The 17,253-nt window shown below is 41.6% G+C and overlaps 1 protein-coding gene across 2 annotated transcripts; it reads right to left on the reverse strand.

Moving 5' to 3' along the window:
* Nucleotides 1–40: 40 nt before the first annotated feature.
* On the reverse strand, nucleotides 41–16,959 carry LOC6540888 (myb-like protein U). Of its 2 annotated transcripts, none has more exons than XM_015159403.2 (9): nucleotides 16,836–16,959; nucleotides 13,713–14,635; nucleotides 8,016–8,215; nucleotides 7,638–7,956; nucleotides 6,665–7,483; nucleotides 5,246–6,603; nucleotides 4,679–4,735; nucleotides 2,877–4,251; nucleotides 41–2,625 (listed from the first exon to the last, which is right to left on the reverse strand). In XM_015159403.2, the coding sequence occupies exons 2-9, from the start codon at nucleotides 14,362–14,364 to the stop codon at nucleotides 2,030–2,032; spliced, it is 5,376 nt and encodes a 1,791-aa protein (XP_015014889.1). In that variant the 5' UTR covers nucleotides 14,365–14,635; nucleotides 16,836–16,959; the 3' UTR covers nucleotides 41–2,029. The 2 variants fall into 2 exon arrangements, with proteins under 2 accessions (XP_015014889.1, XP_015014890.1); XM_015159404.2 differs by having other exon boundaries at nucleotides 6,665–7,471; nucleotides 16,776–16,959.
* Between the last annotated feature and the right edge of the window lie 294 nt (nucleotides 16,960–17,253).

Here is a 17,253-nt window from a genome sequence, read left to right on the forward strand (position 1 = left end):
ATCTCCAGCCATTAAAAATAGTTTTTCACTTAAAGGCATGTGTAGTTTCATTACAACTTTCATGTTTATTCAATAAATTTTTAGGTTTAGTAGTTTTTTTCTAATTCATAAACTTATTTTATGTAAATAGGTACTAAACTTGCCAATGTTAAACAAAATCATAGCTATTGACAAAAAACAAATTTCGGATCAAGAGTAAACAAATTATCCAATTGGCTTGGTGGTGAATTCAGATGGCCAAAGAAAGGGTTCTAGTTTAAGGCAAACTTCTAGCGACCGGTAAGCACCAGAAATATCATCCATTTGTAAATTAAGTACAGTACATTTTTTAAGTAATTCCACTTAACTGAAGAAGACACGCTGAAGCATTTTCGATTGGTACGTTTTGGAAAATATTTGAAAAATTGGTTTGCTTTTGACTACTTAAATACGTACGTAATATATAGATATATACACATATCCATATTGTTACACTTAATGTATTAAACAATAAAATGGTAAACAAAAACAAAAATCGTTAACAAAGAGCAAAAAAAATATATCAGAGCTCGGTGTAGCTTCGTCTAGACTCCCCTTTTTCCAATAGAGAGTACACACGCGGTATTTACAAGATCTTCCATGAATCAAAATATGTTTACATGTTATTATATATATATATATCTCTATGTGTGTGTTGCATTTAAATTGTATCAATAACGTTTAGGTAGGTCCATTAAAGGCTGACATTTTAAAAAGTTGCACGGTGCTGGGAACACATTGGTGTTGATGGGGATGACTTGAGCAAGTTTACTTATAGCAAAAGTGTTCGAATGTACACTCCCTGTACTTAACTCATATGGTTTGGTTATAGATACACGTACAGTGAACGCTTTGGGCACTACGACAAATATCACATAATGAGATCAATTGGATTTATTTTGGGTACTTTTGTTTTCGTTTGCGCTTCATTTCCGTTGTTAAGTTTTGGGTTGTAAAATAAGAATGTACGATTAATTGCACAATGTCATTGAACTTAAGACTTCCTTCTGTTTTATGGTTGGCTGGTGGGCTAATTACAAAATTAGTGGCAATTCGTAAGCTGATTAAGTACCTAATTTAAGTATGCTTTTGTTTTGAAAGTTGTTCCAATTCATAATACTTCAGTTGATCCGATCTAGTTAGCACTTAAGATTTGAGTTGAGAAAGCGGGAAGGAATAAAAAAAATAGAAAAATTGCACTATACATAGGTGTTAAGTAATCCTATGGTGGGAGAATTTCCCTTAATAAATGGTAACAATAGTGCTTTTCGTATAGTAAATATTAACTTAAGTAACAATGTGTTTCCGGTGGCTGTATTCTGATTATGGTTAATTTTCATTAAGTATTCATTTGAAACGGTAAGTACAAATTTTCATCCACACGATTTTCGCTCCCTATACCTATTCAACTTTTTAAGAGTCAGCTATTAACGGCACACTAAGCCAAATGGTGTTTCGATAGGTTTTTATGGTTTAAATATATGTATATGTGTGTACATTTAAAATGTTGTTTTTACATTTTACATTCATTAAAGTATATCCGTTTTTGGGTCAGTACTCACTTCAGAAAAGGGTCACGAAAAATAACAAACCATAAGTTCTTAATTTCGCGTGCAATTTTCTTGAAGTGAATATTGAGCATTAGATTTGCATTCGTATGCCATAAGTATAATTAAAATATATTTATATTTTCTTGTGTTATAAAACTTAAAATGAATTTAACCAAAAATAAAACAAAGTTAGTAATAACTTGTGTACTTCATCATATTTTGTTGAGTTGGGGGGACACCCAAATTTTCATTATCATTATCAACCTTGACTTCCTAACCATTTTTCAAGGCGGGTGGGGTACAGTACGAAGGAGAGCCATGGGAATGCTGGGTGGGTGTTAGATTTAATCGTTTAAGTTGTGTGTTTTCACATTTCGCATCATTTTGCTTTCCATGTAGTTACGCATTACGCATTTCCATGTATTTACGCACCAAATATATTTAGTTGATCCTAGGGCCCTTTAAACGATATTTGTAGATGTTTCCTCCTGCTCTTGCTGTTTATCCTCTGGCAGAACGCAATCGGCTACCTCGCTGTGCATTACGATTTCAATATCGCCCAGTTCGGGGACATCCTCCGCCTTTAGCGCCACATCCTCTGCCCTCGATAGCTTCTGTAGCGTGTGAAGCGTTTCCTCATTGATCGTGTGCTCCGGCGAAATGTTTTCCTTTAGCTGACGCTTCAGGCTGAGCGGGATGTACGCTGTATTGCACTCCGGCGGGGATGGCGATTCTGTGCTGCTGGACGCGGACGTCCCCGTGCTCAATTCACTTTGAGGAGGTGCACTGGACGCTGCCTGTTCACCGCTGTTGTTGAAGGAGATGTTCTGGCGAAAGACTTGCTTGCTGAAATCCCTCAGCTGTCTGGAGGCTGCGTCGAGAAAGGAAGAACTTCCCGTCTCCGTGCCTGAGGACGTATTTTGGCTGGCGTTGGAGATGTTGCTACCGGTCAGAGAGGCCCACGATGCAGGAGCAGTTTTTCGCGCAACCGAAAGAATTGGATTTGGATTGGTGGTAGAACTGGTGTCGCCTCCTACGACGCTTGTCGCTGGAGCATCTGTCAAAGCAAAATGTACAGGAATTATTATTATAAGAAGTTTGGTAATATCGGACTTTAAATACTTAATCCCCTTAATTACACTTATACAGAAGGTAAGCGGTTTCAAACAGCTTTAAAATAATTAAATGCAAAGTATATCATAGCTGTTAATTAAATGGAACATCTTTATGGAATTTTTTGAATATGAATTCTTTATGACTACAGTTATCCCCTTCTAATAAATATAATTTACATAAAAAGCAACTAACTCTGTGAGCTGTTTGTGATCGTGTTGGACGCGGGCAGGTGGCTTATTTGACTGGCCTTAGGTTCCGGCGACGAGCCAATGTTGAATATTGTAAGCAGCTTGTCTACCGCCGACGGATTGGCTATCCACGATGTTTTCCGGGTACGCGTCGGTGGCGCGTTGCTGACGGGCTCGGAAGGCGGCAGCGGCTCTGGCTCACTTTTCAAAACAGTATTCGTATTGCTCGCCGCAGCAGCAGCAGAGAGAGCAACCACGCCGGCCGATTCCTTGGTCAACGTGATGTCATTATCGCTGAATACGACAATGGGACAGATCCTTTGTGAAACTTCAGGGCCAGAAACTACAGAGTCTGTAACGTCGGTGGAAGCTGACGTGCTTCCATTGCTAGTACTACTGCTCCCGCTGCTGCTGCTGCTGCTTCCCGGCGAGGTTGAGCTTGAATGACTTGAGGTGGGTGATATGGTCAGGTGCGGAGAAACCTTTTGCCCGGCTACCTCTACGGCTTTTGTACTTATGTGTGCGTCTGTGTTATCGCCGGACTCTACAATAACCACACTGCTTACTGGCACGGCAGCAGCTGCCGCCTCCACCGCCTCGGACAGCAGGACCGCCTTCCTTGCCGATTTCAGCATAGGGGTGGGTGGTAGATCAATTGGTGGCGTATGTGGCGTAATCGGTGGCAACTGCCGGTTGGCGATCGGCACCTGGGGATCCTCGTAGATGCGAGACACTTGGAAGCGAGACCTGGGTGACACCGACAGCCGCTTGATCGTCTGCGTCGAGGAGGTAACAGATGCCATGGCGGGCAGAGAACTAGAGGTCGGCAGGGCCCCAACGGCATTGAGACTGTTCTGACTGCCACTGGGCGATCCAATGGTGGGTATGGACATGCAGCTGCTGGCCGAGCGCGGCGGGTGCGGGGGCGGATGCTGGGCCAGCGGCGAGATCAGTGGACTGGCCACTTCTAACACGCGCGAAACTTGAAAGCGGCTGCGGTTCGGCGAGGACGACGGCGATATAGTGGGCGGACTTGGTCCCGGGGAGCGGAGACGAGGTCCACGCTTTACCTCCAACAGGGCAGTCGGTGTGGGCAGGGCGGTTGCTGCAGCGGTCGCGGTTGACGTTGCAGTCACCGTGCCAGTAGCCGCATCTACAAAAGGGCGACTGTGGCAGGTCAACGAGATCTTCCGCGAACCCAAGTAGTAACTGCCGCGACACCGTATGCCCGGAAGGCTGCCTCCCACATTGCTGCCGCCGCCAACCATGTTCGCCGTCTTCTCCGCCAGCTCCTGTGCTTGCCGCTTCTCATTTCGCGAGCACAGGGAGCGAACGGTGCCCAGCACCCTTGTGTAATCCAAGTGCGCATCGCTGCCGATCTGAAATGAGAATGAAGAAGGATTGAAACCAATCAGTACGGGCATATTCGAGTTCTATTCGATAGCGGATCGTTTTTATTTTAAGTAAAGCAGATACTGATTGAAGTAGTCAGTTGTGGAATTGCTCAGTTAACCAATGAACAGCTTCGTAAGGAGCTTTTGTATTGGAACAAGCATTGTCGGGGTATAACTGAGCAAGTGGACAAGAGGTTTTTGTTATCAAGGCGAACGAATCTTAAATTAAGCTAAAGTGAAATATTAGCTAGGGTTCAGGCTACGCAAACTACTAAGACCAGGTGGTCAGAGTGCGTTTCAGTTGTTAGAAATGTTATCGGATGCAAGCCAAGCGTGATCAAAGGACTGCAGTTGAGCTCAGAGGGCAGTAGGCAGAGAGTTGGAGGAGCAAATTGATCGGGGGTTTACTTACGCTCTCCTGGGGCAAAGGCGATGGCGGTATAACATTTACTATCGGCACTATGGGCAACTTTAACGGAGATGAGAGAGGCAACGACAACAGTGACCACAAATGAAAACGATTTGATTAAAAATTCAAAATCAAAACTGTCAATGCATAAAACGTCTATAACACAGCCATCCAAAACTAAGCACGATATTGTATGAAGTCATGGTATCAGTATGGATAGCTACGGCCAGCCGCAGCTTTTATACCCTTGGCAATAATAATGTCTTTAATAAGCTTATTATTTATATTGCACTTCTCACAATAACTAAAATCGAAATAGAATTATTTAATTTATTAAATAATTACCAAGAGTATTACCAAGAGTAAATAGCTGAGTATGTGGAAAATGTCAAACACTTTTGTTGAGCAAATATTTCAATAGTCACTGTTAAATATTACTTGTGAATCTACGAACTTTCATTTGCTTTACAAAAGATGCAGTATGTAATGGAAATGGAAACTCAAATTCTACCGTGGCCACGCATTGAACACTCGGCTTCAATGGACCAATTCCGGGGCCAGATAACTTACCGTCAGTCGTTTTGGCTCATCGTTAATGTCGATCTGCGTGAGCGTCTTATTGGATTTGAGCACCTCGGCGATTATATTCAGACTTTCCACCTCTAGTTTATTGTCGCGAATGTCAATACGCTGGAGCTTGCTGTTGCCACCAAAGGTGAGGATTGAGGCCAACGTCTCAATCCCCTTGGCGTTTAGATGGGCACTCTGTAGCCCCAACGTTGTCAGAGTGGTGTTTTTCGTCAATTTGTCCTTTATGGTTAAAAGGAACTCATCGGAGAGACAATTCTTGCCAATATTAAGCAGTTCCAGCGAAATGGTCTTCTGCAGCAACTCAGCCACAGCAGGGGCGCAATCCTTGCTTAAGTTATTATTCCACAAAGTAAGAGCCTTCAGTCCGCTAGGCGATCGGTTGGCTTCCAGGTTAGCCTCGGCCAGCTGCCGGCGCGAAAGTGTGTCATTTTTAGTTAGCTTTTCCGCAAACTTGGGATCAGCGGAGGCGGTAGAGCTGACACTGTTGTTACTGGCTCCGCTACTCATGCCGTCGAGCGAAGTCTCGCTGCACAGGCTGTCGGAGCTCTGCGATCGGTTGCGGCTGGACTGATTAAGATATGCACAACTGGACTCCGTGCGTCTTAAGCCAAGGCTTGCTCCTCCCGGCGACGTGGACGGTGGTGGAGGCGTGGGCGCAGGACTGGGAGACGGGTAGGAACTGGGGCTCAGTTCTTTATCCTTCAGGAGACACTCCTCGGCGATGGTTACTTTTGGGGGCGGGAATGCATCTTCAAGTTTGTCCAACGCGGGGACTACTGGCGCAGATGTGAGCGTCGCTGCCTCCTGGGCGGCAAGAAGGCACTCGGTGGACTCCGTGGCTATGGTAGCCGTCTCTATGCCACACATCTCTTTTGTCATGTCATCCAGCCGGGTGCTATCCAGTAACACCGAAAGGCGGCTAAACTCGTCAGGCAGATGGCGACTTATGTCGCCTTCAGATGCGCTCTCGAACGCCGAGTCCGTGCTGTGCGTGTCCTCAAAGTCGTCACCAGCCTTGGCGTTTTTGTTTACATCCAGTGGACGAGAGCCAGCAGCCCCCGCCACAGCACTGCCATTGATACAGTCGCTTTCCTCGGCCGTGACTTCAAAAATTGCCGCCGGCGAGGAACCACTAGGAATGTTTTCGATATCCAGTGGCGGTGGTACGACTGAAATGGTTGCTGATGCTCCTGCTTCCGATGGCAATTGAATTGTATTATTATTGGTATTGTTGTGGGAATTGTTAGCATTGTTATTATTGTTGTTGTTTATGATGTTGTTCTGTACACAGGATTCATTGGGTTCAACGGTTTTAGCCTCTGTTGAGAGAGTAATATCTGAAAAAGAGAACAAATTCAGCGCTGTTTGATGAAACTGTTCGAGGACAAAGTTATTCACCACATAAGTTGCGTTCGTTTTGAGAACATTGCTGTTGTTGGTGCGCTGGAGACAGCGGCTCCACAGTTGCACTTGCAACAGCTACCGTTTCTGACTCCATCGGGTTGGATGAGATCATGGCCGGAGCGACTTCGCCTTCTGCTGGAGTCTGCTTGACGGTGTTGGGTTCATAAATCTCGTTGCTGATTTCGCTGATGTCCTCGGAGCAGCAGGCTGCCAGGGTGTCGGTGGATATGTTTGAGGGCGCCTCTTCGCTGCTGCTTTCGCTATTCATGGAGAGCAGCTTGTCCAGCATCGACTGACCGCTTCCGTTTTGGTTGCAGTTTCTGACAGTACGAACGGTGTCCTCCGTGTTTTCGTCGTCGTTATCATTATCTAAGTCCACAAGGACACCTACCGCTGGATCGGTAGATGTCGTCTCCTCCGACGTAGTCTCGGGAATAGTGGCTTCGTGCGCAGGAGACTCACCATCGACGACGTCTTTCGTTTGATTGGTGACAGAGCTAAAGGATGTGGGAATGGTTTCCGGGGGATCCGTTTCCACAGGAGACACGCACTCGTCCACCTCAATGGCACGGGTGCGCTTCAAGGCACCCATTCGTCGCTCCAGCTCGGTGGACTGGAGTATTAAGGCTTGTACGAGGTACATGACGCCCTCGTTCCTTATGTTGTTATTGCTAATGTCAATTAGCTCCAAGCTATGGTTATAGCGCAGCATGTCTGCTATGTGCTGGGCATCTACACAGTCCAAGTCGTTGTAGCCCACCCACAGCTCCTTGAGCATTTTGTTTTGATAGAGACCTCGGCCTGCAAACGACACTAAAATATAATACATACAATCTCGAATATATTTAAATATTGATTACATCTCAGGTTTCTTTGCCTTGGTCTATCTTCACTCAAGGATTAGAAACATGTTGATCTTATGACTAATCGCTATTCCCAAAACGTAACCAAACCCCGTCTAACTTACATAAATGGACGAGTGGCTGTCCCCTAAGACCGCAGTGCTCCAGCTTTAATGTGTGCAGGTTGGCAGAACCGAGGGCCCGCCCAAGACTGTCGGCACCCAACTTTGTTATCTGATTGCTCTCCGCGTTGAGTAGCTGCAGCTCTTGGCTGCGCTCCACCATGTAAGCACACAGTTCCCAGCAGCGCTTCGTCATCTCCACCTTGTTGTAGGAAATGTCCAGTTCATTGGCAGCTTCATAGTATTCGATCATTTGAAAGAGGGCCATCAAGCAGCTCTCGTCCAGCGTGCAGTCGGACAGATCGATGCATTTGTATTGTATCTGGAGGTTGATTTGGCCATTTTACTAATCGAAGTTTGAAGAAAGATGTTCCACCTTACCCGTTTGAAAATCTCCTCGAGGGCTTCGCAATCGTTGGCGGTTAGCTCTTTCCCTTTAAGGGGAAGTAAAGGCTGCCGCGCTTGGTTCAGATCCAGCGCCTTTAGGTGATCCACTACGCTCTCTAATGGCATGGTGTTATGCTTTTTACACGACTGCTGATACTGATCGACAATCTCGGAACTGCTCTTTACAAGGTATACTGAAATAGATAAATTAACTGATTAATACGTATATTAGGGTTCTTTATAGGGTATACTGGGTTTCCTATACAAAAAATGTACATATTCAAGCATTGAGACTTAATGTATAGTATATATAGATCGAAAGTCGACAAGTATTTGAGGCAGTTCTTCTGTTTTGGCCACTCAAGTGTCGCCACTTCAAAAGACAACAAATATATTATATTTGTAGTCCATATGAAAGATAACTAAAACATGTGGCGCGTGCGAGTGCCTGGCTCCCTACCCGAACAAAATCTCCCACTTCCAGCAACCATGGTGACATGATCATCGACAATTGCCGGCGTTGGCATCAAACACATTGAGCGACATAGACAAATTGTCCACACAAAGTAAAAAATTAAATAGAATTGCGGCGGCAATTTCCAAACAACTTGTGTTTTTTCCAGCGGGGTTGGTTGACTCGAAATCGTGAACTTGTAATTTGCGACTCATTTGCGTTGGATACTGTTTGTATACTGCGTATCATTGGGGGGCCAAGCTCGGAAACCGCAAAGTCTGCTCTTTGATGCCAGCTCATGGCCAACAACAGGAACTCTTTTAAATATATGGGTCTATGATGAACGATGCTCGGCGGAATTAAATAATTAAATGTAGTACAAATTCACATAGTCTGTTTTCAAGGGAATTGTGGGTTACTATGATGCATTTTGGACGCATTCAGCGACTACTGCAAGTTCGCTACAAACAAAAGAAAGAACAGTGTGCCAAATGCCAAGTGCACCTTTCTTATAAATAGTTGGAAGCACACCACCGCTCACCTCCACCCAGACAAGCATAGGTTCTTATGAAAAACGTAAACAATTTAATCTATCATTGCATTATCTCGGCACATCGGTGTTAGAGGCAATTAAACGATTCGCTTTAGATCTGCCACAAACTTGGATGCCAACACACAGGCGGCAATGGGAGAGAAGCGAGATTTTGTCAAGAAATCTGTTCACCGATTCCGAAAGATTTTCAGTCTTGGCAGGCATTCAAAAGTGCTTCAGTTCTATTTCATCTATATAATAGTTCCGACCACCTCCGCCAAACCGAGGCTGCCTTGAAACCCAACATCTGTTAAGTGATTCATTAGCGTTGAGTAGAATAATTCAAAATCTGAATTATTACAGATTTCTCACGACCAAGCAGACAATGTGACGACCAAGTTATTTGACGTTTCTCTTTGAATTTTTGTTTAACTATAAATAAGAATGATTCAAACCAATCAAATTAGTATTGGACATTTGGCATTATGGGTCAACGGTCGGCGGAGATACGAGGCATTATATAAACAGACGAAATAGAAAATATATGCTATTTCCAAAGAGTATTATGCTCTATATAACAGACTGATAAAGAAAAACATCTATGTATAAACTATATTTTAAAAGAAAAAAAATCATTTATTATTTATATAGTTTATTTAAACAAGTTGTGTCTATCATTCATTTAACCATTGTGTTGTTTGTCATTCCTGCATTCTTTTCTTTGATATGATATTTATTTGCCGTAATATTTTTTGATCTATTTTTGATTGTTGAAATAATTAACAAATAAACAAAAACAAGCCAAGCCCACCTGAGAATTTTATGCGAAATTACCTAAATAAAGCTCATTTGTCATCACCAACAATTCGTTCGCATATGCCGACTTCAAAAGCAAATAAGCCAAGTTATAGATACAAAGATAGATAGCGGCAATACAGGTAAATAGAGCTCATTGGCCTTTGGAGGTGACAAATCCATAAATGATCGATACATTGGAAGGGGAATATGCGAATCGCTGGGATTAAGAGTATGTTTGTTTGTTGATTCGCGCTATCGATCGCATTGATAAATGACTAAGCAACACAAACATTGTAGAATCGCGTGCCGCCGTCTGACTGCGTTTATTAAATGCCTTCTCAATATTTTATTATTCCATCGATTTTTGTGCCTTGTTCGCCGCTGCTACTGACGTTGGCGATTCTCACAAAAGTCACAGCAAAAGTCGAATGTACAAATAGAGAAAACCTACAGTAAGTATACTATAGTATAGTATAGCAAAGCACTCACAAGAGAACCGGAAAAATTGTCCAATTAAATTGCTGTTAATTTAGTGCTAAACATTTACAATGTCTGAATCTTGCTCTCGCCGCTCTGTCATTAAATTTATGGCTACATTTCGGTTTACTGCAAGTTGGCCACGAATAATAGAACAATAGAAGACGGCAAATAATAGATTGCAAGTTAAGAAATTTGGAAAAACAAATTTAAGTTTGGAAAGGAGAAGTTTTAAGGAGAATACTTGCAGGACAAACTGGTTTTGATATCATAAAACTTATTTAGCATTATATTTTTTTCATTTAAGGCACCAAAAGCGAACATATGACCCTAATTAGTGGATTATAAAATATATAGACACAGAATTTTCGTAGCTTGTGGAATTGGGGAAATTGAGTTAGTGTGTTAGCTTGTAATTCCATTCAACCTGTTTTTGACAATGCCTCATTCTTATCTGATTATTGGTATCAACCGCTGCCGTTGACTTGAATTGACAAATTGACTGCCTGAGCGACGCTCGTTTGTCATTATCGGGCAGCAATTCTCAGGCAAAAGCAGACGAAGTGGTTTTGTTTTTTAAGAAGATAAGCGTCTCAATGGTTCTGGCTAGAAAAGTAAATTAAATAAATAAACCACAAACGCCCAAAATCAGCCATAAACACGCACCGGAATTGTAAACAGGCGTGTGCGGCGAAGGCGAGTTTCGTTTTGGCTAAATGCAAACATTTGCGTTATTTGCTGAAAAGCTTACTCATATGTACATGTTTTTAATTTTCTTTATACCCTTTTGCCTTCGAATCGCATAAATTAATTACATCGCCAATGTGCACTAATCGAGCTCGTGACATTTTGCACAGCAATTGATATTCTAGTTATTATCTTTTGTGACGTTTCATTGACCGCTTGCATGTGAGCGTGAATTTGGCTCAAATGAAATTTCGAAACCCCATAACAACAATGGCTTAGCCGTTCAGTATTTTGTTTGCTTAGTGTTGAATGCATTTTAGGAATAAGACAAGTACCTCAAATAATATGCATTAATCGTAGTTTTAAAGCCTTTGACAGTGTTCAAAGCTGTCTTGGAAAATAAAGTTGTATGCATAAGATCATTATATATTTTTAATAAAAAAAAGTTTCCTATGAAAAAGATCAATAATGGTTAGGATTGGTACGCATCAAGTGAATTTTTGTTTTATAATTTTGATTCTTACAGATTGAGATTCTTGAGATTATTCGAATTTAAGTGACTTGGTTTGTCACCTGAATTTGCCACATATTTATAATAAAGGTGCGTTCGTCACACGACTCTTATCTCGCCAAGTCAGGAAAAAGTTGTCGCTTCTTCCAATTATAAATGCGACACAATAATTGAATATTTGTAAATTTTATGCTTAAATCTGTAATTCGATGGAAGTGAAACCCTTTAAGAAAATATCCCATTTACAACCATATAAAAGTTGGCCTAGTTTGGGCCTCAAATTGAGGTTATTTACTGGGATCGGACCTTTCGCTGCTAAACCAACCCGGAAAGTGGATGGAATTTCTATTTGCACAAATGTACTATTGTGCAACGGTACCCTGTGAGTGTGTATGTGTGTGGCTGGCACTTTCATTCTTCGCAGCCAGAATGCCTGTCGTCTGTCATAAGTCTTTTTCCTGGGGCTTCTCGTTCGCTGCTTTTGTTTTAGCGACAACGATGACATCACATACTAAGTAGTTTGTAGGCCCACGACGGCGGAAAAAGAGCAACAAACATGGGTACAAACACACAGACGCAGACAAAGGCGAGAAGGGATTCGAAGTAAACAAACAAACGGACAGCAGCAAGGCAAATACAAAAACACAATCTACACACATAAATAGGGTGTCACCTAAACAGAGGTAAATAGCAACACAAGCGGGGCAATCGTTTAAACAAATTCATAGACATTGCGACGAGACGAACGCGGAGCACAAAGTGGAGCCCACGATAGGCGCCAAGGCAAACTTAAAGCGGAGCAGAAGAGAGCAAAGCAGAAAGCAGTAGCATAAGCAGACGCAAAGGCAAAACGAAAAGCAATGCCGGCTAAAAGAAACGGCGACCAAATAATAAAATAATAATAAAACATGTGAGAAGCGCGAAGCGAACTGGAAAGCAAAAGCAATAAAAACAACGAAAAACGAACGCAACCGTATCTTATCAGCAATTTCTGTTATCGCTGACGTGAAAATAACAAATAACAAAATCAAAGGAAACTCAAAAGCAATAGCACACAAAAAAATTGAACAGCCGGGTATTGAAAACAAATTAAAAACTTTTAAAAACAAAGCAATTTGCGATTTAGCAAAATCAGCTTTTCACGCCAATGAAGAATGTTTATACGCAGTTTATTATGTAGGCAGAAAATCAGGAAGTTTCTCTTCTATCATTTGTATGCCCATTATATTTATATGTATGTTTAAAATAATTAATACATTAATGGAAGTTATTGGTACGTGTGGTACTTCACTTAACTAGGTTATACTCTTTAAAAGTCAATGTTATAAATAATGCATTTAATAGTATCGTTTCCTAAAGACACAAAGTTTATCTTTGTATCTATGCAGGCAAGATACCTGTTGCGCTTCCACGTTAATTAGTTTCTTTTATTAATCTCTTAATCAGCTCCACACTTCTTCTCTTCCAAAATGGAATATGCATTTTCCTTGTGCTTAGCAACAGCAAATAATTCACCACGCTCGAGTAGTAAATAGCCTGTAGAACGCATCTGTCGGATGCAGCGCTTTTCCCTGTTCATTCAGCTGCGGGTAAATGAATATTTCTGCGCATTTTGGCGACTTGGCAGCCACTTGAAATTAGCTGACAGATCTTTCTCTCGGATCCTTTTCGCAACGGCGCCACAATGGGAAACAAATCTATTGAATTGAATGAACTCACAGGAAGTGAAGCGAATGTGTCTCGAATCGAGTCGAATTTTACTTCCGTGTTTGCCCGCGTTTTATCGCCTACGATAAGATCGATAGCACGGAATCCCAGTGGGACTATAGAATGAAAAATTGTGAACTGAACAGTGAGCATATATTGCAAAACCGGAAAAAATCTACCTTCAATTACCCGGAAAGTCCATTCTGGCGCAACCAGATGTTTCTATATTCAGAAACAGATCAATTTTAAATTGGAAATATAGTTGTTACCAACAATATAGAACTTTAGCTCGGTCAGCACTTACAATCAGTTTTTTATAGCGTGCCAAGAATTTCTCCAATTTTTATGACCACAACAACTGTAAATACGATCCGCATGGGTCATCAAAATATTGCTTTACCTATACTACATATACCTTATCTGAATACTAAAACGAACACAAAATAATGGAATACCTTCTATCCATACCAAAATTAAAATTGCGATCATTTAAACTACTATACGAAGTAACATTGCAAAACGTACCTTGCTTCCAAGGATTGGCCGGCTCCAGGTAACCGGTGACCAGTTGGTTATCCGGAAAAGAGACGCGTCGCGCAATGGACGAGGTGAGCGAGCTGTCCGATGATTTTCGCTGCAGGAGACTGGGCGCCGTCGACAGGATGATGCCCCTAGGAGGCAGGCCAAGTGGACCAGTGCCTCCACCGCCCGCTCCTCCTGATCCCGAACTGACGAAATCCGGGCACATGGTCGAGTTGGGATTGGAGGCCAGCGAATCGGTGCGCCACACGGCCGTCTGCTTGGCATCGTGGTATATCTTGATCTTGTGCCGTTGCTGCGTTCGCATCTGAGCATCGAATGCGGTCGCTTCAGTAGCAGCAGCAGTCGAATCAACGGTCGGCGCAGCAGCAGCATCAGCTGTTTGTGCTAATTCCGTTCGCTCTGCCACAGCTGCTGTTGGTGTTGTTCTGGCCGTCGCCGTTTGACCCTCAGCTGTTGCACTTGTTTCCTTTACGCCAGCTGATGTTTCTGCTGCTGCAGCAGATGTGGTTGCAAGGTGCGTGGCAATTGTTGGCTCCGTTCCATTGCCTTCTGTTGTTGCTGTTGTTGTTGTGGATAGGGTAGCTGTGGCTTTTGTTGTGTTTTGCTCTGCAATGTCGCGATTATTGTGCAGCATTGTTGCAAAGCGTTTTCAGTTGCCGCTGTCGTTTTCAAGTTTGTCGCACTTCAAGTTTGCAGAATATCTCGAACTCGTAGTTATTTTTTTGTTGTTTTTTTTTTTTTTTTTGTTACGTTTTACATTTAAATACACTTTATTTACACACACCGACACGATATGCTATCGTATTTTATTTCGTTTTTTTTTTTTTTTTGCTTGTGCTTCAAACGTGCGCTTTTCGTTTACATTTTCGAATGCTTTTATGAATTATTTTTTTTTTATTTCAACACTACAAAATGAATGACAAAAGCAAATTAATTTCAAAGTTATTTGTATGCCGCTCGCCTACAGTTTAAAAGGCGATAAAGTAATGTTCGAATTTGTCAAACGCATCGAGTAATCAGCAGAGCCAGTTTACAAAACACAAAAAATTTTCCGCTCAAAAATTTCCACCGTTTCGAACGCACAGTGGCCTAGGCACAGTTGATCAAAAATTGTACACCCTTCTCTTTATATTCGTAGCTGGATCACTAAATGCTTTTCTCACTTCATTTACTTGATTCAGTAGCAGTTATAAGCTAGATTTATTTGTATAATTTTATAAGTTAATTTGGTCTACGGTATTTTAAACCTTCCAACTAGTTCTTTTTTCACCCCACAGTGCAATGTTAGTGTGAAAACAAAAGAAAATGGAATATTAAAAAAAGAGAGAGAGAGTAGAGCACACGGAACGAGGCGAAGCAAGAGAGCAAAAGAGAATGGCATAAAAACATTACCTAATTGTTATTGTTTTTGTTTGCGTTTGCATAGCCAGAGAAGCGAAACAGAGAGCAAGAGAGGAAAAATCGAGAAAAGCCAGTCGCAGATTGTTTGCGATTGTTGTTTCTTATCGCTTTTCCCCTCTGCACTTTTCGCATTTTTGTTTACCTCGCCAGGTTGCCTTTCTCTCACGCGCCTATGCAAGTGTGGGTGTGTGTGTGTATGCGGCTGTACTGCGTGTAAGTGCGAGTGTGTGCATGTGTTTGTGTTTGTGGGAATAACACGCGCCCTGTTGCATGCAAAACTCAAATTAAAAGGAAAATTGCAATTGGTAATTACACAGGCATTCGAAAGGGACAAACAATTGCACGCTCTTGCTGCTCACTTTTCATCGAATTTTGTTTTAGAATAATACACAAATTACGTCACGCATGTCGGTGTTAGTTCAAAGGAGGACTACTGAGTTGTTATTGTTGTTTTCGAAGGTTTTTCTTTGATTTCCGTGTTTCTTCTGCTTTCAGCTTTTATCAGTTTTGGTCACCTAATTCACATGTTGTATTTGGCGCATTTCGTTTTTACGCACCCAAATCTCTTCTTTATTTTTGTTATACAACTTTTGGCGAAGGATTTTTCTTTGTGCAGCCAATCAGTTTAAGTGGCGTTTTATCGGGCATTTAACCGAACCGTGCTCCATTCAGCATAGCATTCAGCTACCGACCATTAGGCATCCGCTACCCAACAACAACCGATCACAAAGACGTTGAAAATGCGAAAGATAGAAATAGAAACCGAGTTGCGCATTTTCATGCTGGCCGATGAGCGGTGTTGCCAGACTGTCCGGACGCGTATTGGTGATAAAGGACTGTTTATGCTGATATAAAATTCTTGAAATTAGTAAAATACGATATGTAAATTGGCATGAAGTTGACAATAAAGCTGATCTAAGTTCATTCCAACCAACAATTTCATTGAGCAACTTCTGTTGCAACGCATTTTTGAAACGTTCAAATAAGTGGGCATCGATTGAGCACTGTTACTCAAAACATAAAACAAGTATTTACAGTAATTGAATTAAAACTGAGTTAAGCATATTAGCGTTATTAGAGTTTTCGGTCTTTAGAAAATTATCGAACTAACCCGTGACGACGTGCAAACCACTGTAAGCTCTGTCGACAGTCTGGCAACCCATCCACGTGTGCTCTTTTAACGCACCCTCTCGCTCACACTCCCTTAAATCGCACGCAACATACAACATCAAAACAATAAGTTTCTGTACACATGCTCCTGGATTTTCACTTTAATTAGCATCTTAACTGTAAGCCGCACAAGTCATAGCTTTTAATTGCACATTTTAGGCACGATTATCATGCTTATACCACAAAGTTAGCCGTTGCTCTCTTAATCACTCTCTGTATGCCACAATATGATGTCAGAGGAAACCTTTTTCCATACACATCGTAAGAAAATAATAAATTGGAATCCAATACGGCAGCTATCACTGAGCAATTCGTTTGGCAACGGAGCCGTTTCCAGAAAAGCGATCCAAATGTTTGCGCGTTACATTTTAGGGTGAAGTGCATACAGAAAAAAAAAACAAAACTTCTATTTTCAAGGTCACTGTTGAAGTTTTCCAGACACACACGCACTTAGCCCTGCTGTTAGCCACCCACCGCAGCACTCAGATTATTCCGAAAACGAGCATTAAAATTATTCGAAGTGAAGAGGCTTACTTCGCACTCAAATTTAGTTACTGGGTCTACAAAATTTCCTCTGATGGAGCCGCGAAACTGGCGAAACAATTGACGAGCTCTGGCCAGTGTTACCAACTGCTGTAACTTCTCTATACCAAAGTATTTTTGCACAACGCTATCTTGTACGCACACTATACTGCATTCTCACTGCGTCGAGTAGGATAGCAGATAAAGAGAACTAGAATTTAGCTAAAATTTAACATAATGTATTTAAAATATTAATATAATAAATATTATATATTTATATAAATATTAATATTAAAATATTTATAATATAATATATAAATATTAATTAAAATATTAATATAAAATATATAATATATTGAATTCAGTTATAAAAATGGCGTAAAATGACATAGTGGAAATGCATAGTGGAAAACGAACTAAAATACCTTTT

The sequence above is a fragment of the Drosophila erecta genome, unplaced genomic scaffold, assembly GCF_003286155.1.
Source record: "Drosophila erecta strain 14021-0224.00,06,07 unplaced genomic scaffold, DereRS2 tig00000055-arrow-pilon, whole genome shotgun sequence".
NCBI lineage: Eukaryota > Metazoa > Arthropoda > Insecta > Diptera > Drosophilidae > Drosophila > Drosophila erecta.